At 36.6% G+C, this 27,557-nt stretch overlaps 1 protein-coding gene and 1 non-coding gene across 2 annotated transcripts; one reads left to right on the top strand and one right to left on the bottom strand.

Moving 5' to 3' along the window:
* Positions 1-1,343: 1,343 nt before the first annotated feature.
* LOC145560948 (small nucleolar RNA R71) lies at positions 1,344-1,450 on the bottom strand. Its single transcript, XR_014093538.1, has one exon. It is a non-coding gene; the product is annotated as a small nucleolar RNA R71 (small nucleolar RNA).
* A 2,715-nt stretch (positions 1,451-4,165) lies between these two features.
* Positions 4,166-4,798, top strand: LOC145557675 (uncharacterized). The gene has a single exon (XM_081618851.1). The coding sequence runs from the start codon at positions 4,166-4,168 to the stop codon at positions 4,796-4,798; it is 633 nt and encodes a 210-aa protein (XP_081474977.1).
* Positions 4,799-27,557: the final 22,759 nt, after the last annotated feature.

Here is a 27,557-nt window from a genome sequence, read left to right as displayed (position 1 = left end):
TCTTTAATTCTTGTTATTGTTTTCATTAATATGTGTGAGTAGTTTCCTTATTCCAAGATCTAGCGAAACTCGAATATGATTGATGCATGATTTAATTCTTTAAATTCACTAATGATAATTGTAATTGATATGCTTCATTGATTATGCTCATGCCAATACTAGATTAGGGATAATTGGTATTGTTATTAATCCATTATTTTAATCGTAATAGGAGTTGGGTTTTAACGGATATGAATAAACCAATTAAGGGTTAGAAGTTCATCACGAGAGTAGTTGAATGGATGATTAGGAAGTTAGAGTAATGTGCTTAAGGTCTTTAATTTACATGATTCCACGAAAGTAGGCTTGATTGTGATTAGAGAAGCCATTGATAACTCGGGAGAGACCATTTGTACTATTTAGGGATTACTTTTCCTCATTAATCAATTAAATTATATATTAGGGGTAGAACAACTATTGCATTAATTGTATTTGTGGTGATGCTTGATCTTGGATGTTTTTAGTATTTTGTCTATTATATTATTTAGTTTAATCGCTCTTTCTTGGTAATTAGTTATTAATTTTCATTTATTTGATGTGGTCACTTGCTTAGTAGTTACTTGAGTCTATATAAGTAGTTGAACCATAGTCTCTTGGGATCCGACCCTTACTTGCTCGTCTACATAGTAGTGGTCTTGTTAGGTTTATTTTTGTTAGGTACATGACATGCCTACTAAATTTTGGCGCCGTTGCCGGGGAATAACGGTTTTATTCTAGTTATTTGTGATTTGTATTTACTAAGCATATATTTTGTTGCTTCGGCTATTGTTCCATGTGTCTTTGATCTCCCGTTTTAGTTTCTTTATTGCATGCAAACTCGAAGTTGAGGTTTAGATGATTTAACACCTTTTGATTCTCAGATCGAAGCTACTATAAGAAGACGAAGAGGTAGAAGAAGGAGAAATCAAAGTACAAGAAACATGGTTGACCCAGGAACAAAATCTCTTTTAGAGTATGGTATTCCTGATACAACAACCGGATTCCTCTCTAGTATTGTTAGACCATCTATCACCGCTAAGAGTTTTGAGTTGAAACACCGATTCATAGAGCTCACCTCCAATGATTCTTTTGCGGGATAACCGAACGATTGCGCTGTGACTCACTTTGGTAGTTTCTTGGAGAAGTGTGACACTATGAAGCTCAATGGTGTCACTTATGATGCTATTAGACTACACCTCTTCCCTTTTTCACTACGCGATAAAGCAAGGGAGTGGTTACGAGATGAAGGTATTGGTTCCTTTGATACGTGGGACAAGCTTGTCAAGGCCTTCCTAGTCAAATTCTTGGGGCAAGAGAAAAGTGCAAAATTAAGGAACAAGCTATCTACCTTCCATCAATCTAATAACGAATCCCTATATGAGGCATGGAGAAGGTTTACGCGATTACAGAGACAATGCCCTCATCATGGTATTCTAGAGTGGATGTTGATCCAAACGTTCTATAATGGTTTAACCCATTATTTTTGCATATACATTGATGCTGTGTATGGAGGTTCCATCATGACTAAGAACCCAACCGATGCTAAGAATTTGATTGAGAAGATGACATCTAATAATAATTACCATCCACGAGGACGAAGTGCTACTAACAAAGGAGGTAAATACGATGTTGATTCTCTAACTCTTCTGACAAGTTCTGTGTAGGCATTAACTCATAAATTTGATCAATTCCAAGCCGGGCCTTCTCGATCGTTGATGGAAACTTGTCAGAAGTGTGGAACGCAGGGCCATACTGCGCGGGAGTGTCAACCTAATTATGATGGAATTACAATTGAGCAAGCTAATGCGTTTTATACCACAACCTCCACAAGGCCATTTGATGAAGGGTGGAGAAATCATCAAGGTTTCTCGTACATGAACAATCAGGCTCAGGTGAATCCTCCACCACCACCCGTTTTTCAAGCAAGGGCACCTATCAATCATCAATCCATATACCAATCACCACCTCAATATTAAAATCTTGAATCCATTATGGAGACTTTTGCTACCTCCCTTCAACAACAAGAGCTTATATCAAAGCAATCTGATTTACAAGCAAAGAAAATTGAATATTTTGAAAACTTCATTCAATTGCTTGTTGCTCAAAATATGAGGATAGAACCTCTTTTTTTTGTAAACTTTCACAACAAGTAAGTCATCAAAAAACTCTTCAAGATCAATTAAAAGTCCAAACAAAACAATGCAATGCAATTTTCATGAAGAGAGATGAATTGAATACCCCAGTGGAGAAAGTGTGCAATCTGGAGTCAAAAACAGAAATGCCTGTAAATGAAGATCCCAAATATGTTTCCCCACAAGCCTATGAGGAACCGATGCCATTCCCGCAAAGGTTATCAAAATATGTGCTCGATAATCATTTTGGGAAGTATTATGTGACTCTTAAGAAGGTATATTCAACCATCCCTTTTTCCGATCTTTTGATTCAAATGCCTCAATTTGCAAATTTTGTGAAAGGAATTTTAGATCATAATCATAAATTTAAGGAATTAGAAAGTGTGGTAGCAAAGAAGAAAGGCTCTAATATTTTACATGAGAGCTTACCACCTGTAGACACCTAAAAATGTCTCCCCAAAACCAAACCCGATGATGAACAACCTTTCACCGCCACTATTGGTCGGGTTCAGTATTCAATCCCGAGAGTGCTTAAAAAATCGTATTTTATTAAATTCATATTTTTGAACAGTCCATGGATTAGTCTTGATGTTTGGTAAAAGCATAGTTTTAATTTCAGCCTAAACTTATTAATTAATTCTAGCCCAAAGCTTTTTTATTTTATTGTTTTATTATTTGTTTTTGGCCCAAACCCTTTATTTATTTTTATTTAATTATTTTCTTATTTTAGCCCGAATAATAAAAAGTCAAAAAAGGCCCGAAATTATCAATCGGCACTTAAAATGCCGAAGGAAATTAGGGTTAAAAATGTATTTAGACGGAAAAACGGGCTGGAATTTCCCGCGCCACGGCAGGTACCTACCGTGTCACGGGAATCCTTCCCGTCTGACGGTGGGATTTCCCGTGACACGGGAGGTCTGCCGTGACACGGGACGTTCCGTGTCTTTTCCGCGTAAACCCTTGACGCGTTTTCTATCCCATTTTCTGAAAATTTCCCGCGTCACGCAAAAAGTGTACCGTGTCACGGGAATGTGTACCGTCTGACGGTGGGGCTTCCCGTGTCACGGTACAGTTTGACCGTGTCACGGGATACTTTTTTAGGGTTTTTATCATTTTAGGGTTCCGTGTGCTTCCTCAGCACATTTTCCCTATAAATACCCCCCTCATTTCTGATGAACGGGGCACCGAGGAATTCTCTTATTTTATTTTTTCTCTTCTATGCTTTAGCCTAAACACTAGCCTACCCCTTTTCTACTTCAAAATTCCTTCTTCAATCACTCAAAGGAGTCCATATTTTACTCGAGGTTCTGTCCTTAAGCCAAGGCGTGAAAGTTGCAAACAAACAGAATCGAAGTAAGGATCATGCTCCTTTTATTTCTATTATTTTTCTAACGATTTTATGTTGTTGGAATTGTGATTAAATTGGTTTTTAATATTAATGTTATTCTATTATTGATCACCGTATTGCATGTTTAAAGGGAATATGTAATTGAAAATCACGCCTAATAAGATAATTTGGACAACCGGTTTAGGATCTTTTTAATCTTATTATTAATTGAAGTGATCACAATATTTTAGAATTATGTGTGCATTAATATTAAACCAATTTAGTTAAATAATAGTTTCGAGCGAATTGAATTATTGTTTGTATGCCTTTGAGATCACAAGAATGCTTTTCACTATAAGAATCGAGTAGAGGCCAATACGGGCGAATGTGACTCCATGACTCACTTCGTACCATCATCCCCGATCCTCCTTTCGTGGTTCCGAACCATATGGAGTTAGTAATCTCATGGATTATGAATGGGGTGTAACCTTCACGGGTCAATCGTTGTTTCCTATCGTTGTCCCTTATCGTGGTTGCCTTTTTATGATCCGTGAACGGTTTACAAGTTCCTTAAAAACTTGTTGGCGGCTCCCTACTTTATTTGTCCCTAATCGTAATGTCAATTCCCACTTCCTATGAGTGCCAAGCATATTCACCACATGCTTTTAACGTAGGCGCACTTCGAGCGATGCCTACACCACCTAAATTGCATGATCCTGCTGGTATTTTTACTATCCCTTGCATGATAAATGAAACATATTGTGATAGGGTCTTGTGTGATTTAGATGCTAGTGTTAATTTAATGCCTTATTCTTTGTATGAAAAATTAGGTTTAAAAAAACTTAAACCCTCTACTATATCTCTTCAGATGGCTGATAGAACTGTTACACTCCCTAAGGGTGTAGTTGAAGATGTATTAGTTGGGATTGGTGAACTTGTCTTTCCTATTGACTTTGTTGTAGTGGATATGAAAGAAGACCTTAAGATCCCAGTTATCTTTGGTCGTCCTTTTCTTGCTACAAGTCAAGCTCTAATAGATATTCCTAAAGGACAAGTGACAATATATATAAGAGCTATGGGTAAACAAGTTGTGTTTAAGCTTTTTAATGACCATAATTTTACTTTTAATGGTGGTTCTTTTTTGAGAATTGATGCTACTAACCCTTTGGTTGATAAGTGTGTCTCTAATAGAAATCTTGTGAGCAAAAAGGAAAATATTCCACCACATGACGGGTTTAGCTACATCAAAGTAAGCTCTGATACAAAGCACATAAAATCTAATTTGAATGAGTCGTTTCGAGGTGGATATAGTAATGAGTAATACCACGGAGTATCTTCTCTGTGTGGTGACCCATGTTGAGCTACTAAAGAGGGGTCGAGCTAAAGACCTTAAACAAGCGCTAAATGGGAGGCAACCCATTCCCTTTTTTGTTTTATTTTCCATTTATTTTCTTTTTTCTTGTTTTTGTTTTTTTAGTGGCTTGGGGATATGATGCGACATTATTTTGAGGGCAGTCCCATCTTTGCCCCTAGATATGATCCCTCCTCTAGCCAGTAGGGCCTAGTTTTTTCTTTCCCTTGCTTGTTCTTGCTGGTACATCTTATTTCAGTCATTCTTTTCATGTGTTATAGATTTTCCTTCCTGTAATTTGATTCTTGGATTTTCTTTGAGATTATTTGAGACTTATGATGCAATGTAGAAGAATGATGGAAGTTCCTATTTGATAATTTTAGCCAAAACTTCTTAAATGCATGATGATTATTCTTTTTTCTTTTTTATTATACATTAACTCTTAGGATGAACCAATTTGAGCCACGATTCCCCTTCATTGACGCCTTATATTTTATGCCTTAGAGCCTTTTGTAGGTTTATTTGATGGAGAATCAATGTATTATTCATGCCCTAGTAAGTTGTGTTCTATTTGGAAAATAAAATAAAAAAAGTAGAAAAAATAAACAATTCAGAAAAAAATAAGTTTTTTGATGCTCTAAGTTTCAAAAAGAAAAATAAAAAGTTGAAAAAACGAGAGAAAAGAAGATGAGAAAATGAGAAAAATGTGAAAATTTCATGAGAATTCGAGTTGGAAATCCATGAAGAAGAAAGAAAGGGCAATATTTGTCACAAACATCTATGTTGTCTTGTGAAAAAAGTGAGAATAAGGGCGTGTTTGTAAGTTGTGCGGAGGAAATAAGGTTGGTTTGAACCCGACATTTGGCTATGTAGTGGGATTAGGATTTTTGTTATTTTTGAGCACCACATTCCCAAATGACGTCGTCTAACCCCATATATAACAAAGCCTACCCTTATTTAGGATCTCATGACTTTCGTATTTGCATCATCTTTTTACAAGTGGAAAAAATCTATAAGCAAATCTAAAGAGGACAATTGCATGAAGTCGATGCGTATATATAATTACAATTAGGATGAGTGATATCTAATTCTAACCCTTGTAAACACATGAGTGGCTTGTTTGTTTTTTTGCACAACTAAAGTTATATGCTATTCATATATGACTGAGTTGGTTGGGGGAGATGTGTGGAAAGATTAGTTGTCAATTTCGAGTGCATGACGTTTGTGGTGGTTTTATAATCAATGACTTGCATTTCTTGTTTTTCACTTGGTTTTTATTCATTAGCAAATATATTCTTGCTTGACGGGCTGTCTCACTCTTCTTGTGTTTCATGGTTCAATGCTTGAGGACAAGCATTGGTATTAGAATCCAACTCCTTTTGATGTATTAGATTTCCTTTAGATTCTTTCTTAGAGTATAGTTTATGTTTTCTTTGCTTGAGGTCCCATTATTGTGTTATTGTCAGTTCAGTGTTCACTAGGGATTCTCCTTGTAATCAATTTAAATCTCTTTAGAGGGTGAATGATTAATTAAATCATAAACCTTCTACCAAGTGTTGCCTTGCTTTTATGCTTGTTTGATGTTAGACCTTTATAGATATTGTGTCTTACTTGCATAATATCTCCCTTCCAAACCAACTTGATGCATTAAGAACTCGTGGTTCAAACCCGCTTGTGCCCGCGTAGAAGTATCGGCCGTAGCAAGCCCCGACCACCCGAACTCCGTCTCCCAAATAGACGTGAGTGCTCCTTTGATTTAATTGCTCGCTTGTGTTGCTTTGTTCTTACAAGACCCTCTTCGAAAGGCTAGTGTTCTTGCCACCAAAAGGCTAGAGCGTGTCGTACTCCCGGACCGTGACAGTTAGTATCAGAGCCGAGGCCCAAACCTTGTCGCAAGCAACCCGTGTAGGCACCAAGGAGGGCTACACGAAGATGTAATTCATAGAGGAAATATTCGATTTGCTTTAGAAGAAAGCGGACGAATGGTCCCAGCTGCAAGTCATTATGCGCGAGCAAGTCGAGCAGATCATGAGATTGATGGAAGATAGAGATGCTCTCCGTGAACAATTGCAATTTGTTCATGGACAAGCCGATGAAGTACTTGAGAGTTGTGCTACCTTAATCTGCGTTGTGGGCAGAGACGCACTTGGGGTTAGTGCGGCGAAGATCAAGGCGCCCAAACCTCGTGACTACAGTGGCGCTAGAGATGCCAAAGGAGTAGATAACTTCCTCATTGACATGGAACAATACTTCCGAGTATGTCAATTGAGTGACGATCAGAAGGTGGATACTTCCATAATGTACTTGTCCGAAGATGCTAAGCTTTGGTGGAGCACCAAGCATGCAGACATCGAAGCAGGAAGAATCAAAATTGATACATGGGCGGAGTTCAAAGAGGAACTCTAGGAACAATTCTACCCCGACGACACATAATTTGTTGCTCGGATGAAGTTGATAGAGTGCCGCCAGAAGGGTTCCATTTGCGACTATGTGAAAGAATACTCGGCGATAATGTTGGACATCACAACGTGAACGAGAAAGATCGGGTGTTCAACTTTGTCAATGGGTTAAAGGAATGGGCGCAGCGAGAAGTTTTAAGGCAGAAGATTGATACCCTCGCTGCTACAATATGTGCTGTCGAGAGATTAATCGACTACTCAGTCGAGAAAAGCCGGCAATAGCCCGATTCCAAGCTCTCCAAAGGGCGCAGAGAACAGCTCTCGAGTATCGTCTAACATCATTAATACTTATTAGAGAAGAAGTGGAGGAGGTGATGTGCAGAGATCTACATCAACCGCCTCCCACAACTTCGAAAACTCTAAGGCCAGCACGTCCTCGACAAATACCAAGCCGCCAAACTGCATTCTTTATCGAGGCTCACACAAATGGTGGGAGTGTGAGCATAAAGAAGAGCTTGACAAGATCCAAAAGAGATTGTCATCTATATTCGTGTAGGAGATTCTAAAGGAGAAAGAGACCAGCAGAGACAATAGCCCACACTACAGGATGTACTCCATGCAAATGATTGCCCCAGAACCTGAATTCTGGTACCTATCAGCAATGCGAGTGATGGAGCCTAAGAGGGAGGCGACATCAAAGAAACAAAGCTCTCACTAGAGACACCCAGAGGCGGAAGATGAAACCCAGAGAGCCGGTAACATCCTAGATGCACACCCATCAAACTCAAAATCAGACACCTGGTTCGAAGCAAAGAGCGACGAGCCCAGAGACAAGCACCAGAGTCAACAAAGATTCTACTAGTCAACCGTATCAACAGCACGTCAGAGACTCAAGCTAGTTTAGGATTTTCTAGTTTTGTTTGTATTTCTTGTAAGTCGACGAGGTCGTCAACAGCTTAAGTGGGAGAGAATGTTAGAATCTAACTCCTTTTGATGTATTAGATTCCCTTTAGATGCTTTCTTAGCGTTTAGTTTATGCTTTCTTAGCTTGAGGTCCCATTATTGTGTTACTGTCAGTTTAGTGTTCACTAGGGATTCTCCTTGTAATCAATTAAAAGCTCTTTAAAGGGTGAATGATTGATGAAATCTTAAGCCTTCTACCAAGTGTTTCCTTGATTTTATGCTTGTTTTTTGTTAGACCTTTATAGATATTGTCTCTTACTTGCATATTAGCTCCTCTCCAAACCAACTTGATGCCTTAAGAACTCGTGGTTCGGACCCGCTTATGCCAGCCTTGAAGTATCGGTCGTCACAAGCCCCGACCACCCTCACTTCATCGCCCAAATAGACGTGAGTTCTCCTTCAATTTAATTGTCCGCTTGTGTTGCTTTGTGCTCACAAGCCCCTCTTCCGCCCAAGGCTAGTGTTCTTGCCACCAAAAAGCTAGAGCACGCCGCGCATTTCTGGGTCCAAACTCTTGGACCGTGACAATTGGTCTAGCTTGGGGGAGTTTGATAAGTCGTGTATAATACATGTGTTTAGAGCCTTTTTACGTAGTTTTCGAGTCTATATTAGTTTTTCATGGCTTATTTTGGCTTGATTTGGTTTAGTTGTGATCATACAATGCTTTTATGGGTAGATTCGTTGTTTTTGATGTATTTCAGGATTTAATGAAGATTTTTAGAGGTTTTATGAAGTTGCAGATCGTGATCATAGCTTGCAATTCACCTAGAAAGCCAAAGTTTGAAGTTGAATTCATTTGAGGGTAATCTCCAGCCAGACACGCCCATGTGGCTCAGAGACATGGGCATGTCAGTGTGCTTTGAGAAGGCAGAGAATTGGAAGTTGAAGTTTCATCCAAGGCACGCCCATGTGGAGTCAAGTGTTTTGAAGCTAGCTGCTATGTGCTAAGGGAAGCATGGCCGTGTTGAATAAAGGCATTCCCATGCCTCATCAAGTGAATTTGACCCAGCGAGACACGCCCATGTCAATATGAGACACGTTTGTGTCTTTACGAGTGTCGCAGCTGCTGTGAGTGCCATTCCAGCGAGGCACGCCCATGTAAGAATTTGACATGCCCATGCCTGGACGAATTTAGTCGGTTTTAATCCGATTTCTTTCCTTAATTAATCCTATCTTTAATTTTAGCCTTCTTACAAATACTCTTTAGCATTATATTTTCATTATCTATCATCTTAGAACCCTAGTTTTCTCTCTAGACTTTATTTTCATAGTAATTCAAGATTATGCACTCAAGTTTCTTCATTTATCTCTCATAATTCAAGAATTGGTATTTTCTTATTCTCTTTAATACCTTTTATTATTAATTTTGTTTTCTTTAATTTTTGTTATTGTTTTCATTAATATGTGTGAGTAGTTTCCTTATTCCAAGATCTAGCGGAACTTGAATATGATTGATGCATGATTTATTTCTTTAAATTCTCGAATGATAATTGTAATTGATATGCTTAATTGATTGTGCTCATGCCAATACTAGATTAGGGATAATTGGTATTGTTATTAATCCATTGTTTTAATCGCAACAAGAGTTGAGTTTTGACAGATTTGAATAAATTAATTAAGGGTTTGAAGTTCATCACGGGAGTAGTTAAATGGATGATTAGGAAGTTAGAGTAATGTGCTTCAGGTCTTTAATTTACATGATTCCACAAAGGTAGGCTTGATTGTGATTAGAGAAGCCATTGATAACTCGGGAGATACCATTGGTACTATTTAGGGATTATTTTTCCTCATTAATCAATTAAATTATATGTTATGGGTAGAACAACTATTGCATTAATTGTATTCGTGGTGATGCTTGATCTTGGATGTTTTTAGTATTTGATCTATTATATTACCTAGTTTAATCTCTCTTCCTTGGTAATTAGTTATTAATTCTCATTTATTTGATGTGGTTACTTGCTTAGTAGTTACTTGAGTCTATATAATTAGTTGAACTATAGTCTCTTGGGATCCAACCCTTGCTCGTCTATTTAGTAGTGGTCTTGTTAGGTTTTTTTTTTTGTACACGACACGCCTACCGCATTTATGCTTCAACTAAGCACAAAGGATTGTATCAAAAATGAATTTTCATTGTTTTTCTCTAGTTACTGAACCTTAGGTTTTCTTACATCGATATGTATTAGACTTTGAGTTCATATCATCATTTCTCTAAATGATGACTTTGTCAAAATTTCGAATTAGAATGATGTTTACATGTATCAATAGATTCATAATCTAATGACATTAAAAATCTATCCCTTTGGATCTTCCACGTGCAATGTTTATTTTCATTCGAATTAATTGACATATTAGAAACAATTTATATATAAAAATGGGTTAATTTTTTCTATCATATAGAACTTTAAACTTATTTATCAATTAAAAAAACATTGTGACTCAATAAAGCATAGAATAACATCTAGTCCATGTTTTTAAATCTTCAATTCTTATTCATTACAACTTTGAATTTTGTATGTTTTGATATAGATAAGAATAAATAACATTTATTTAATTCTAGCCAATAACTCCGTAAGGTGAAATGTAGGTTCTACTTATAAGGTTGCAAATTTTGCTTCTAGACTTGTAGATTCTACCGGTGAAGTAGCAACATTTGCTTCTAAACTTGTAGATTTATTCCTCCCTTACCCAAACTTCTTTATTTAGTTCAACCACATTCTTAATAAGAGAGAACTAAACATGACATCATATGTTCAAGAAGTAGTAATATGCTAAATCAATTTATATAATATATTTCTTAAAGTCGGAACATTTCTATTCTTTTACCTTCCAACTATATGAGGTAGTTTCTAAACAATTGGAATTGGTCCATTTAATTTGAAACATTTGTTGTTCATAAAAACTTTTAGCATGTAAGTAGTTCTAGGTTTGAGAAGTAGCTACTTGTTTGCATTTCTTGGCCTATAACTTCTTAATGCAATCCTTATATATTCTTAAACCTTTTCCTCTTGAGCCACTTAGAAGATTTCTTTTAGGTTCAAAATGATACTTTTCTTAACTACATTAAGCACATTTCATGATTCTGCTAAGTCTTATTCAATCATTATTCATATTAGAGTCTAGTCGAATATTTAACTCTAAATGAAATGGATAAAGAATAATGTCATTTGATCAAATTTTGATCATAGAGACTTCCAATCACTTTCTTATATTCAATCATATTGAAGATAAGAGATTTTGTTGGATTTCTATACTTGTCTTGTAAAGGGTTTGTACCTCCTATATCTCATTATAACCTTAAAACACTTTTCAAAATGAAGATGTGTTGGAATTTCACTCAAACATTTCGAATAAAACCAACCTTAGACACGTGACATGGGTTTCTAAAACTTGCCTTTTAGAACCATCTTAGCAAAATTGGAATATAGGTTTATGGATTATCTTTTAACCTTTTGAGAATGTTTCTCAACTTTATTTTCAATCGAGGAGATTATATATATGCAACGATATTCTAGGGTCAGAATGGAGCATGGAACAAGGTCAAAGGAAGAGCTTTGGATGAGCATAGAAGACAATCAGAAGCCAAGTTCCTTTAGTGAGGAACTGAAGCTCCAGAGTCGATGCTTCACTGAGTTCCAAGAAGTCTATTGTAACTTTATTAATTTTAGGCTTCTTGTATATATGTTAAGTACTTTGATTATTGATAGGATGTTAAGTGGATTTAATTTCAGTTTATAAAGATTTTATTTTCCTTGTTTAAAAAGATTCTATTTTATTTTCGGAAAATTATCTTTTAAACTATTCTATTTTCTTAAAGATTTTCTGGTTTAAATTCTATCCAAATATTTTGAAAAATCTGACTCGGTAAAATCTCCTTTGAAAACTCTTTTTAAACGGATCTTTTACTTGGTCAAGGAGGTTGAGAAAATTAAGGAAACAGTAAACTACTTCCTTAGGTATACTTCAGCTTGTTGCCCAAGCCTCCACGAACTGCATTTCCTAGTTTCATGGGAGTTGTGGTGAAGTGGGAGTCAAGGCAGACGCGGGAGTTTTTAAACTGATCTCCTCTAGTATAAATAGAATTAGTTTTCCATTTTGAAGAGTACACTTGAGCATTACAATTCTTAGCTTTTCTAAAATAGTCAAAAATCCACTTAAGTCCTTGAGTGTCTTTGTACTTAGCATCTTAGAGTTTTAATTCGAGTTGTATTGGGGAAGAGTTTGGGTAAACTCTAGAGTGTGTAGATTGCTTTGAGTGAAGCAAGGAGAAAGAGAGAGATTTGAGAGCTCAACTGATTGAGGGATCAGTTGAGGGGGAACTTAAGTTCGTAGAGGAACTTGAGTTTAGAGTCTTAATTTGTAATAGGTTGTTTGCCCTATTATTATTAAGAATTGAGTTTAAAATCCCTTGTGGTCGTGGTTTTTCTTCTTGATTAGGGCCAAGAAGTTTTCCACGTAAAATCTTTCTTGCACTTTAAAGTTTTTGTTTAAGTTTCTTTTAGAATTCCGCAAAAATTACCCCAGTTCCTCCTCAATACAATTCACCCCCCCTCTTGTATTGTTCATTCGAGTCAACAATTGGTATCAGAGCAGGTTCCTCGAAGAACTCAGGAAACCCTGACGAGTTAAGTTCCTGGAATCAAGATGAACAATCACGAGAAACTGGAAGAAGGCTACTCTACGCAGCGTCCTCCTATGTTCAATGGGAAATTCTACACCTATTGGAAGAACAGGATGGAAATCTTTATCAAAGCTGACAACTACCAAGTTTGGAGAGTTATCGAAGTTGGTGATTTTGAAATTACCAAAACCAACAGTGAAAATGAGGTAGTACCTAAACCTATGTCTGAGTTTGATAAGGAAGATTTTGAAAAAATGGAAATTAATGCACTTGCTGTTAAATTACTTCATTGTGGTCTTGGACCCCATGAACACAATCGTGTTATGGGTTGTAAAAATGCTAAAGAAATTTGGGATTTACTTCAAGTAACTCATGAAGGAACTAACGAAGTGAAACGCTCTAAAATTGACCTGCTTATGTCAAAATATGAACGGTTTGAAATGCAACCAAAAGAATCAATTCAGGAAATGTTAACTAGATTTACTAACATTATTAATGAGCTTGTTTCTCTTGGAAAGCAAATCCCTATTGATGAGCAGGTCAGAAAAGTTCTAAGAAGCCTCCCTCAAGATGAGAGATGGAGAGCCAAGGTAACAGCCTTACAAGAAACAAAGGACTTCACAAAGTTCAACATTGAGCAACTTGTTGGTTCCCTCATGACTCATGAGTTGCACCTGGGAACAAGCAACAGTGAAGGAAACCGAGGAAAAGGCTTGGCTCTCAAAGCTGGAGATCAAGAAGAATCTGAAGTAGATGAAGAAGAGGCTGCTATGCTAGTGATAAGGTTCAAAAGAATGTTCAACAGAAACAACAGGTCAAGGAACTTCACCAAGAAACCCTCCACTTCAAAGGCTGACTCTGGTTGTCACAAATGTGGATCACTGGAACACTTCATTCGAGAGTGTCCACTTTGGGAAACAGAGAAAGGTAAAGGGAAGGAAAAGGAACAAGTTAAGAGCAACTACAACAAAACTCCTTTCAACAAAACAGACATTAGGAAGGCTATGATAGCTGCATGGGGAGATTCTGAAAGTGAGGATGAAGAGGAACAACCTGAAGAAGAAACAGCTCATCTGTGTTTGATGGCCAAACGTGATGACAAGGCTTACAATGATGAGCTTGCTAAAGAGGTATTCCTTGATCCTAATATAATTAAGACTTATACTAAAGATGCTCTCATTGATTTAGTGTTTGAATTAGAAGACGACTGGACTCACACTAGTATACGTCTAGGTGAATGTCAAAGAGCTCTCAAAGTCTGCAAGGAACACAGTACGTGGATTGAAAATCAACGAACTGATGTTCAGAGTAGATTTTTCGAACTCTTTGACCAGAATCTTCTCTTAAAAGAAATGAATGAGAAACTCAAGTTGGAAAATATCATGGTTAATGTAGAATTGACTCAATACAAACTTGCTAATGCTGAAGTGTCTCCAAGTTCCTCCTCTGAATCCTTGCCAAAATTTAATGAGGATTTTGAAAAATTAAAATATGATTTTGATAAGTTAAGAATCGAAAAGGCAAAACTTGAGAAGGAACTTGAGCTTCGAAAAGAAAGAAACATTAGTCAGTTTGGAATTCCTAAGTGGATTGAGAATGCTCAAACCAAAAGAACTGAAGGTCTAGGATTCATACATTCTAAGCACAAAGGCAAGAAAAATTATGTAAACCTGCCTAGTCATAAAGTTTGTACCTTCTGTGGTAAAACTGGTCATCTTGTTGCTACTTGCAATACGAAGGAACAAACCATTAACAAGAATGTTAGGCAAGTTTGGGTAAAGAAATCTGATATTGCTTCAACGTCCAAGGAACCCAAGGAAACCCGGGTTCCTGAATCTAACCAATGAGTTCTTTTGCAGGTCCTAGTGAGGGGGAACAACACGTGGTACCTCGACAGTGGTTGTTCAAAGCATATGACAGGAGACAAATCAAAGTTTCTCTCACTAGAGTCCTATCCAGGAGGAACTGTGACCTTTGGAGATAACAAGAAGGGAGAAGGGATTGCTAAAGGAAAAGTAGGAAGGTCCAGTTCTCATTCAATAGATAATGTACTTTTGGTCGAGGGTTTAATGCACAATTTGCTAAGCATTTCACAATTTTGTGATAAAGGAAACTCTGTAAGTTTTACCTCTGATTCATGCAACATCATTAATGATACAACAGGAAGGGTTGTTCTTGAAGGAACTAGAAAAGGGAACACATATATTGTGGATCTGAATTCTGTTCCAAGTAACAACCTTACCTGCCTGAGTGCCATTAATGACGATCCTTTATTATGGCATAGACGTTTTGGACATGCTAGCTTCTCTCTCATGAATAAGCTTAGAGCAAGGAACTTGGTCATAGGGCTTCCCTCAGTCAAGTTCCTCATACAACATATCTGTGATGCATGTGTGAGAGGCAAGCAAGTCAGGTCCTCTTTCAAAAGCAAAAACATGGTCAGCACCACAATGCCATTGGAGCTAATCCATATGGATTTGTGTGGCCCCATGCGTGTTCAAAGTAGAAGTGGAAAGAAATATATTTTAGTTATCATTGATGATTTTTCTAGATTTACTTGGGTGATCTTTTTGTCCAGCAAAGATGAAACTTTTGATGAATTTGTGTCCTTTGCCAAAAGAGTTCAAAAGTCAAGTGGAAATCAAATTATCCACATCCGATCAGATCATGGAACAGAGTTTGAGAATTCAAGATTCGATGACTTTTGCAAAGAAAATGGCATGGATCATAACTTTTCAGCTCCGAGAACTCCTCAACAGAACGGAGTTGTTGAAAGGAAGAACAGGACTCTAGAAGACATGGCAAGAACTATGCTCATAGCAAGTGGTCTTCCAAGGAACTTCTGGGCTGAAGCTATTAATACTGCTTGTTATATTATTAATAGAGTTATGATGAGACCAATCATCAATAAGACTCCTTATGAACTGTTTAAGGGGAGAAAACCCAATATTTCTCACTTTCGAGCTTTTGGATGCAGGTGTTTTGTCCATAATAATGGGAAAAGGAACATAGGAAAATTTGATGAAAGAAGTGATGAAGTTGTGTTCCTTGGTTATGCATCAAATAGCAAAGCCTACAGAGTTTACAATAAAAATACATTGTGTGTAGAGGAAAGCATTCATGTGATATTTGATGAATCTAATATGTTTATGAATGTGCAGGAACAAGATAATATTGATTATGAAATTGGTATGATTAGAGACAGGGAAGAAGATGAAGAAACCTCCAAGCAAACCAAGGATGTAAGTGAGGAACCAGAGCAAGAACATCAAGAAAATGCTGAAGTTCCTGATCAAGAAATCCCGGAGGAACAAGATCAGGGAGAATCAGGCAACGAGGAAAATTCAGAAGAAACCGAAGAAGAAGTGCCTCAAATTGGAGTTCCTGCTAGAGAGTTTCATCCAAAGCCATTCAAATACCAAGGCTCTCATCCAATAGATCTTATTATAGGAGATATTGGTAGAGGAACTCAGACCTGATCACAGATGAGGAACTTCTGTGCCTTTCAAGCCTTCTTATCCATAATTGAGCCAAGAAATCATGATGAAGCTCTGAAGGATGCTGACTGGATAATTGCCATGCAAGATGAACTCAATGAGTTTGAAAGGAACAAGGTCTGGCATCTTGAAGAGAAACCAGAACACAAAAAGGTTATAGGGCTCAAGTGGGTATTCAGGAACAAGCTGGATGAATATGGAACAATTGTGAGAAACAAGGCCAGACTTGTTGTAAAGGGCTACAATCAGCAAGAAGGTATTGATTTCGAAGAAACTTTTGCTCCTGTTGCTAGATTAGAAGCTATTAGAATATTAATTGCTTTTGCTTCTTTCATGGGTTTCAAACTGTATCAAATGGATGTTAAATGTGTTTTCCTAAATGGTTTTCTTGAAGAAGAGGTGTACGTAGAACAACCTCCTGGTTTCGAAAATCCCCAATTTCCTAATCATGTCTTTAAGCTTGATAAAGCTCTTTATGGGCTGAAACAAGCTCCTAGAGCTTGGTATGAAAGGCTCTCTAAGTTCCTTCTTCAAAATGATTTTAAAAGAGGAAAAGTAGATAAAACTTTGTTTTTAAAATCTGAAGGAACTGATTTACTAGTTGTTCAAATATATGTTGATGATATTATTTTTGGAGCAACTAACGGAAACTTGTGCAAGTACTTTGCTGAGCTAATGAGTGGTGAATTTGAGATGAGCATGATGGGGGAACTCAACTTCTTCCTTGGACTACAAATCAAACAAACGGAAAGAGGTATTGCAATTCACCAACAAAAGTATGTCAAGGAACTACTGAAGAAATATAATCTCGACCAAGCAAAGACCTACCATACACCTATGGGAACAGGCACAAGGTTAGATGAAGATCTACAAGGAACTAATGTAGATCAAACTGGATACAGAGGTATGATTGGATCTCTTTTATACTTAACTGCTAGTAGACCTGATATAGCATTTAGTGTTGGCTTATGTGCAAGGTTTCAATCTACTCCTAAAGAATCACATCTTATAGCAGTGAAAAGGATCCTACGATACCTCAAAGGAACTGACCATCTTTGTCTCTTCTATCCTAGAAGTGATACTTTTGATTTAAAAGGTTTTGCAGATGCTGACTATGCAGGGGATTTGGTGAACAGAAAAAGTACTTCAGGGATGATTCAGTTTCTTGGGCCATGTCTAGTTTCTTGGGGATCCAAGAAACAAAATACAGTGGCCTTGTCAACTGCTGAAGCTGAATATGTGGCAGCTGCTGCTTGTTGTTCTCAAGTACTCTGGATAAAACAACAATTAAGAGACTATGGTATGAAGTATAATTGCATTCCTATTTACTGTGATAATACTAGTGCCATATGCATTTCAAAGGATCCAGTTCATCATTCTCGCGTGAAGCATATTCATATAAGACATCATTTTCTTAAGGATAATGTGGAAAAAGGCTTAATTAAATTAGATTTTTGTGAGACTGAAAATCAAATTGCTGACATTCTTACTAAGCCTTTGAGCAGGGACAAATTCGAAAAGATGCGCATGGAACTTGGTATGATACAATTGAGTTAGAAGACCTCAAGTTTCCCCAAGGTATAAGTCAATTGTGCATACATTATATGTATCTTACACAATGTGTATATGTGAAAACATAGTCCTGAGCATTAGAATGAATGGCAATACATATGGGATTGTGGCTGTATGTGAAGAAATCAAATTGCACTTGCTTATCTATATTACTAACAAGCTATGTTGATTTGTTCCAAGTTCCTCCTAATATTTTCATAAGATTTTGTTCTATCACTTCTTGAATTAATTAGCTAGTCAGTTAATTAATTTTTATACTCTGAAAAAATCTTATCCTTTTATTTTTTGAATTAATCTCTCAAGTTTATCCTCTTAAATTCAAATCTATCTTCAATTAAATATCCTAGTCTTTTCGAATTCAATTCAAGTTTTTGATCAAAAACTTCTCTATTTAATCAAGACTCTTCATGTCAAATCACATTAATTGAATCTTCCGTTTTAATCTGACCAAGTGAAAAGTAATTTCTTTATCCTCATTCAAACGACACATACCCCATTCAATTCACCTTCTACACTATTCCACCGACCTAATTCACCTCTCAGAATTCACCCCACTATAAAATGAAACCAAACCCTAACCACTGTTCCTCACCACCCTACTCTGTAAAATACACACTTGTCTTCAGTGATTCTTCTCCAGTTCCCATGGAAATCTCACCAAAAATCCAAAATTCACCTCAAAAAGCATCACCCATGGAAGTTGAGACTGAAACCTCAACTCAAGCTATCACTAAAACCCCACAAAACAAACCATTATGTGCAACCAAGAACCCTTGAGGCCAGAAACCTAACTGTTGTAAATGGAGTAACCCAATTCCTCTCCAAATCTCTTCCAAAAACCAAGCAGGATGAAGGAACTGTGAAGAAATTGGAGGAAGAGGAGTTAGATAGATGGCTGGAGGAGGAGGACAGTGAGGGTGAGGGAGAAAAGAAGACTAAGGAAGTGCTCATAATGCCTACAAAGAGTGCTCCTAGTGTTGGAAAGAGGAAGAGTACAAGGTTGGCTTTTAGGCCAAAAGGAAAAGACAAGGCTGAATCTACTGCTGTAGTAGATTTATGTGATGAAAAGGGAGAAGAGAGAACTTTGGTTCAGGGGGAACAGGGCACCTTTGTGCAAGAAACTGGAGGAAGTCAGGCTGTTCCAGCAGGAGAAGGTCTAGGGTTTACAGGATTTAACTCTGTCAGTGCTGCTTTAACATTAAAGAATCTCAAGGATATAGTGCAAAAGCTGGTGGATGCACAACCTGCTCTGGTTCAGAGAATTGAGGCTCTAGAAAAGATGGTGTCAGACTTGGCAAAGGCTTCTACTGCGCTCACAACAGCTGTGCAGCAGAGCACCTCCACTATATCTCAAGGGTAGTCAGATCTTTTGAAGAAGCTGGAGGATCTGGTCATTGAAGAAGTTTCAGAAGAAGATGCAGGAGAAGAGCATCTATCCTCTGCCCCTGAAGCCTAATTCTGTTTCTCTTATGTTTTAGCTATCAAACTTTTTGATTCTTGAACTTGGTCTGGATTGAAAACCTTGTTTTATTTAGCTTATTTTGGTCTAAAACAGGGTATTTTGCTTTTTGGATGTTCTGGAGGAACATCAGTTTGTTTATATGGATGTTGCATGCTTGCTTTCTAACTATTTGCATACTATTTCTGCCTATATGTGCTTTGTTCTATGCTTTGGACACAAACCATTATCATGGTGCTGTGTTTAGATATATATATTTGTGTGCATTATTTTGATGAACGCCAAAAGGGGGAAAAGAAGGCAAACTCAATTGTTGACAAGCTTTCCATCCATCTAAAACTAGAAGGTATACTTTTCATTCAGTTCCTTGTTAATTTTTTTTAAGTAGTGTTTTCTTTTTCTGATTGTCTTTCAAGTTTATTTATGAGTTTGCTTAGGTTTGTCATTCATCAAAAAGGGGGAATATTGTTGATCTTAAGTTTTGATGATGACTCAAGGAACCTAAGCAAACCCATAAGTGCTTTAACATTTGTCTATTAGCTTTGATGTGTTGACAGGTTTTATATGCAACGATATTCTAGGGTCAGAATGGAGCATGGAACAAGGTCAAAGGAAGAGCTTTGGATGAGCATAGAAGACAATCAGAAGCCAAGTTCCTTTAGTGAGGAACTGAAGCTCCAGAGTCGATGCTTCACTGAGTTCCAAGAAGTCTATTGTAACTTTATTAATTTTAGGCTTCTTGTATATATGTTAAGTACTTTGATTATTGATAGGATGTTAAGTGGATTTAATTTCAGTTTATAAAGATTTTATTTTCCTTGTTTAAAAAGATTCTATTTTATTTTCGGAAAATTATCTTTTAAACTATTCTATTTTCTTAAAGATTTTCTGGTTTAAATTCTATCCAAATATTTTGAAAAATCTGACTCGGTAAAATCTCCTTTGAAAACTCTTTTTAAACGGATCTTTTACTTGGTCAAGGAGGTTGAGAAAATTAAGGAAACAGTAAACTACTTCCGTAGGTATACTTCAGCTTGTTGCCCAAGCCTCCACGAACTGCATTTCCTAGTTTCATGGGAGTTGTGGTGAAGTGGGAGTCAAGGCAGACGCGGGAGTTTTTCAACTGATCTCCTCTAGTATAAATAGAATTAGTTTTCCATTTTGAAGAGTACACTTGAGCATTACAATTCTTAGCTTTTCTAAAAGAGTCAAAAATCCACTTAAGTCCTTGAGTGTCTTTGTACTTAGCATCTTAGAGTTTTAATTCTAGTTGTATTGGGGAAGAGTTTGGGTAAACTCTAGAGTGTGTAGATTGCTTTGAGTGAAGCAAGGAGAAAGAGAGAGATTTGAGAGCTCAACTGATTGAGGGATCAGTTGAGGGGGAACTTAAGTTCGTAGAGGAACTTGAGTTTAGAGTCTTAATTTGTAATAGGTTGTTTGCCCTATTATTATTAAGAATTGAGTTTAAAATCCCTTGTGGTCGTGGTTTTTCTTCTTGATTAGGGCCAAGAAGTTTTCCACGTAAAATCTTTCTTGCACTTTAAAGTTTTTGTTTAAGTTTCTTTTAGAATTCCGCAAAAATTACCCCAGTTCCTCCTCAATACAATTCACCCCCCCCCCCCCTCTTGTATTGTTCATTCGAGTCAACAGTAGGGTCCATTGTCTCTTTGGTAACCATTAAATACAACCTAAGAGGTATTCCAGAAAGTGCTGGTGCTAATACGGGAGGATTTGCGAGATAGGCTTTGATCTTTTCAAAGGCTTTTTGACACTCGTCATCCCATATTACTGGTACATTCTTCTTAAGCTTCTTGAAGATTGGTTCACATATCGTTGTCAATTTTGATATGAACCTACTTATGTATTGCAACCGGACAATAAATCCTCTAATCTGTTTCTCAGTTTTGGGCGGTGGCATTGACATGATTGCTTTAATCTTGGTTGGGTCTATCTCTATTCCTCTAGAGCTTATGACATAACCCAAAAGCTTGCCTTAGGTGACTCCAAAAGCACACTTAGATGGGTTCAACATCATATTATATTTTCTTAGCCTTTCGAAAAATTTCCTTAAGGCTACTTGATGGCCTGGGCGGTCTTTTGATTTTACAATCATGTCGTCGACATATACTTCGACTTCTTTATGCATCATGTCATGGAGTAAGGCAGTTGCTGCACGTTGGTAAGTAGCACCCGTGTTTTTCAACCCGAATGGCATTACCGTGTAGCAGTAAGTGCCCCATGGTGTTATAAAAGTTGTTTTCTCCATGTCTTCTTCTTCCATGAGAATCTGATTATAGCCTGCGTACCCGTCCATGAACGAGAGAAGTGCAAGATTTTTCGTGTTGTCTACCAGAATATCGATGTATGGTAAAGGGAAGTCGTCCTTTGGACTTGCCTTATTAGTCGACACACATTCTTACCCTTCCATATTTTTTCGGAACTGGGACGACGTGGGCGACCCATTCAGGGTATTTGGATACCTTGATGAAACCTGCGGTTATTTATTTTTGAACCTCTTCTTTTATTTTAAGAGTTACGTCGGGTTTCATTCGACGTAACTTTTATTTTACAGGTTTCATTCCTGGAATTAGTGGTATAGTGTGTTGAGCTATTTCTCTATTAATGCCTGGCATATCTTCGTATGACCAAGAAAATACATCGATAAATTCTTTAAGTAAGTTATTAAATCGGTTCTTTCTTGTTCGTTAAGTGTTAGTCCGATTTTGACTTCTCTTTTATTGGTTCAATCATTTGAGATGTCAACCGTCTCAGTTTCTTCAATTACCAGTGTTTTCTTTTCGAGTGTTTCCATTGCTTTAATAAGTTATTTGTCTTTTTCATTGTTAGTTAAGCAATGCTCGTCATCTTGGGTTAGAGAAGAACACAAGAAATCAGGAGAAGAAGAAATATTATTGCACTCTGAGATCATTACATCAAAGAGTGATATGTCCTCAGGGACTTGATCACTAACTATTCCAGGAGAAGAGATGGAAGGGGAAGGTGCTACTACTAAAGACCTAGATGAATCTATAGGGAGAGACTCCGACTCAGACTCTAACTCAGGCGACTCTTCAAACATTGGTCCTTGCCCTGTCGTGATAGATATCTTTCTTCCACTTGGAGTAGTCACCTTGACGGTCTTGCGCCACCCTTGTAGTGATCCTTCTGCTAGAGTGATTAGCTTCGAGGGATCGAAGCTTTCGCTTTGTAGGACTGTTTGAATGAGCGAGGAGTTATCCTCTTTGTAAGTTGGCTCATCCTTTGACAAGATTAATAACAAACCCTAGCATGTTACTAAACAATAAAAATCATATATTTAGCCCTAACATGATTCTAACATGAATATTAGGAAAGAAAATAGAAGGCATCATATTTAGCCCTAACATGATTCTAACATGAATATTAGGAAAGAAAATAGAAGGCATCATAACAATCATATTAAATATTAAATTTACCGTAGACATGATACTAGGAATATCATAATAACAACCTAAGCATGAACTCTATATCATAACATCAATAAAAACCATTAAAGTACTTACTTGGATGCCTCGTACCTCTTTCTAATAACAAAATACACACGTTAGTAACTTCAAGGAAAATAATAAACAAAAAAATTAAATTAAATAACTGAAATAGAGATTTGGGACCAAACCCTCAGAAATTAAACCTTTCACGTCTAGGGCGAAGGCAACTTCGAATATGGCTAGGTGTTTCTAAATCTAATAAATGCGGAATTTTTATATTTGAGAAAAGGCTAGTTTAGAAAAGAGAGAGAGAGAGAGTAATCAAGAAGATCTTGATCAGAGTTGGTGAATGAAAACGGAGTTTTTAGGAGACTATTTTTAGAGAAAATCAGCCAAAAAGATAAAACATCAAAAACAGAGTTCTGACGCAAAAAGCCAAATTAGCGCCAAACGCTGACCTTAGCGCCAGACGCTAAGGCTAGCGCCAGGCGCCAAGCGTAGCGTCAGGCGCTACAGCTGGCGTTTGGCGCTGACTCAGAAATTCACGCGTTTTCTTAAAATCAAATAGAAATTGTCGTACAGGAGGATAAAATCGTATTTTCCTAAAATAAACCGTTCTTTTATTCTAATTAAAACTCTAAAAAGTCAACAAAAGGTCAATTTATCAATGCTAATTAAATTAGGAATGAAAAGAACCTTCTAGAAGAATCTAGAAGACTAAAATAATTCCTAATTGCATTAGGAATGATAAATCCATATTAGGCCCTCATCTAGATCATTGGGCCGTATATAAGGCTCAAACCAGGCCCAATTCAGTAATTTGGCCATAACTTCCTCAATATTCATCGGAATTGGGCTTATAATATATCGTTGGAAAGCTCTTTTCAAGCCCCATCCAACTACACTATTATTGGACCCATATCATGACCCAACCAAACTAGATTGGCTGTTTTCTTAAAATAGGTTTTCAAAAACAGAGAGAAGAGAAGAGAAATTAAAACTTTCCGCAACACTAAACTTTCTACACTTTCACTTCATTCGATTATGATTCGACATGAAAGGTACTCATCACTGGGTTTGGTTTTGAGGAGACACAAATGGGTGTCTACAATTATTTTGTGATTATTTAGTGAACTCTAGTGCATCATCGATCACAAGCATCAATAAAATCTAACATGCATAATCTACTAATGCATAAATAAAATGACATAGTATGACCCCTAATCCTAAGAAAACTAATAAAGCAAAACCCTCACTTGAACCTTCATGGATCTCATCCATCTAGCTCCTTTGGGCCTTCACTCCGTTGGCTTCTTGAATCAATTGCAACCTGTAATACTATTCTATTCTATCTACTACTTAAATAAAATAAAATAAATTACAAAAATATATACATAACGGTACGCAAACCGTATTTAAATTACAAAAATACGAAACGATGCGCATATTGTATTTAGAATCTATGGGTCATACTAGTCTATAAATAGCAATAAATAATATTATATATTATAAAGTGCCATATAATAAATAACTCATCATGCTTTCCTAAACTACAATATCGAATGTTCATAATTAAGGAAACATGACCCCCTTAATATCTCATATTTAATTAAATTACCGCAATTAGATAATATCATATATTAATCAATACCAATCATAAAATATCATATATTCTATCTTAGGTATGAGATAGAATCAAATTTTATTTTAATTATAGAAGATAAATCATATTTATCTCCCATGATTATCCTAACTAATTTAGGAGATTCTATCATAATTGCCTAGCCAATAACAATATTTTAAATTAATTATACTCCTAAAATAATTATAGGATAATCACATTATTTAATTAGTTATTAACTATATAGAATCTTTTTGCTCAAAACTCTCAAAACTTATCCAAACTTAACAAAATTACTAACTTTAATTTTGACAATTATCTTTTTAAAAACAAAACTTATCTTTTAATTTTAAAATATGATTTATCAAAAGTAATTTTTTTTTTTTTGAAAAACCATGCCAGCCACCATGGTGTGGCCAGCCGAAGCCTGTTGTACACCAGTTGGTGTACGGTGTACAACAGTGACGCACAATAACAGCAACAACAGTGTCGCACAACTGTTGCACGGTGTTGCTGTTGTTGCATCTCCTGACCCGAGCTGCTGCCCCACCCCGCCCCTTCCTCCTAGCTCAGACCACCTGCTGCGGCAGCCGTCGTGGCTGCGAAACCCATCTGTGGTTGCCGCACCCAAAAACCTTTTTTATTGACTTTAATTTAAAGTAAAACAAATCTTTTGTTAATATTAAATTAATTATAAATTGGTCCAATTAATTTCAAAAATAAATCATATTCAATCTTGAAATTATATATATTCTTCATGAAATTAATCCCAATTCAATTTAACTCTTAAATTAAATAATTTCATCATTAAAAATTCATAATTTAACATGAATTCAAATAGATTAAAATCATAAATCAAATAACAATCGAATTAAATCAAAATCAAAACACAAAAATCATAATTTAGGGTTTAGGGTTTTGAATTTTTCGAAAATTAGGGTATAGGGGTTCGAAATTTTCGATTTTCTAGGGCAAAATTTCAGATCTTTTGATGGCTAATTTTGAGCAAATTAAATAACTTTTAATAATTCCATATTTTAAATCACATTTAAATTAATAATTGACCCATAATTAAATTATTTTCCCTCCTAATTGAATTAAAATTGTAGACATTCAAAGAATTAAAATTTAATATGCGTAAATGCAATAGGCTAACTGATACCACTGTAGGACTTTAGATACTCTAAGAGGAATTTCATGAATCATATTCATAAGCATTGAATAACCAAGATCATTGTATAACACATAAAGAACAAGTAATTATACCTTTAAAGCGTGATTCCACGTGCAATCGAGCAAGAACAATGGGAGATAAAAAACCTTAGGTCGGGTTCCTCTACTTGGTCCAAAGGCATAGATTAAACCTCCATCAATTCTAGTTAGTCATGATTGAACCTTTCAATCGACCTTCTACGGAGAGGAGAGGAACAAACCAACCAAGAACCACCACCACGAACACCACACGCCACCTAGGGTGGCCGGCCGTACGGGGGGGTACGTGAAGGAGTTGTGTCTTCGATAAGTGCAATTACTAGATATATCAAGGATCACTATTATGGAGATAATATGTTCATTCTATAGGGTCGTCAATGTTTGGTGCTAGAGTTGACAATTGATCTTTGGGCTATCTTAATGGCCCAAAGCCTTATAGAATGGATCCTACAAGGTCACACATAAGAGTATTGGGTTAAACAAGTTAGGGGCCCATTATTGGGCCTCATGAGTTCATGACATACCATATTGATAATTGGGCTTGAATAATTAGAAGAGTCTAATGGGTTTTGGACTTGACATGGTTTTATTTCTAGATATGATCTATAAATATAAACCATGCCTAGGGTTGCAAGAGACAACAATTGACATATAGTGAATTGTCACACAAGCAACCAGGTTTCCCAAAAACCCTAACTCTCTCTCTCTACTCATCCCTATCTCTCTCCTCCCTGTCCGTACGGCCCTCCTCCTTGGGTGGCGCGTGGGTGGTGTTGTGGTGTGTTTGTGGCTCAAATTTCCGTTGAAGGTTGATTGAAGTGTTCAGCAACAACTAACTAGCATTAGTGGAGGTTTAATCCATGCTCTTGGACTAAGTAGAGGAATCACGCTTGGGGTTCTTTATCTCCCATTGTTCTTGCTCGATCGCACGTGGAGTCACGCTTCAAAGGTACGATTATATGTTCTTTATGTGTTATGCATTAGATCTTGGGATTAGGTACTGTATGAATATGATTCATGTTTTTCCGCTGCGTAGTACCTATAATTCCCTATAGTGGTATTAGTTAGCCTATTGCATTTACGCATATTGACTATAATTCTTTGATAGTCCACAATTTTAATTCAATTAGGAGGGAGAATAATTTAATTATGGTTCAATTGTTATATTTAATGTGATTTAATTATGCTCAAAATAGCCATGAAGAGGACCGAATTAAGCCCTAGACCATTCGAAAATTTCGAATCCTAGAACACTAGTTCGGATTTTCGAAAACCCTAAACTAATTTCGAATTATTTCGAAAATTCCTAGCCTAAAATGTGATTTTTTTGCTTGATTTTGATTTCATTCGATTTGTTTTATGTTTCATAATTTTAATCGGATTGATTTATGCATAAAAACGTTTTGTGTATGATCATCGATTTAATTTTAAAAGTTAAAATTAAATTGGGATTAATTTTATGATGAACCCTAATTTTAAGATTGAATGTTGATTTAATTTTAATTGGATGAATTAGCATAAAAGTTATGTTTTAATTTATCATGGACCACATCAATTTTATTTAACAAAAGTTATTAAATAAAATTTAAATAAAAAAAAAAAATTGGTGTAGTTTTGGGCGGCAGCCATGGTGGCTGCTGCAAGTGGTGGTCCAAGAGGGAGGGCAACAGGGTCCGAGAACAAAAGAGCAGCAGCAGCACCGTGCAAAGTGTTGCACGACACTTCTGCCTCTGCTGCTGCACCGCTGCTTCGGCAGCGTACACCGCAAGGTGTACGGCCACCGTGGCCGGCTTAGGCTGGCCACACCACGGTAGTTGGTGTACGGTTTTCAAAAACAAAAACAAAAAAAATATTTTATTTTAAAAATATTTCAAGATAAATATGATTTATTTTGGATGATATAAAATATTTTGAAAATATG

This window comes from Chenopodium album, chromosome 9 (assembly GCF_948465745.1).
Source record: "Chenopodium album chromosome 9, dcCheAlbu1.1, whole genome shotgun sequence".
Taxonomy (NCBI): domain Eukaryota; kingdom Viridiplantae; phylum Streptophyta; class Magnoliopsida; order Caryophyllales; family Amaranthaceae; genus Chenopodium; species Chenopodium album.
The sequence above is the reverse complement of the archived record's forward strand: the minus strand, read 5'-3'. Positions and strand labels throughout refer to the sequence as shown.

Bases quoted from the DNA above. Each gene is read 5' to 3' on its own strand.
- LOC145557675 (XM_081618851.1), top strand. From the start codon at position 4,166: ATGCCTACACCACCTAAATTGCATGATCCTGCTGGTATTTTTACTATC.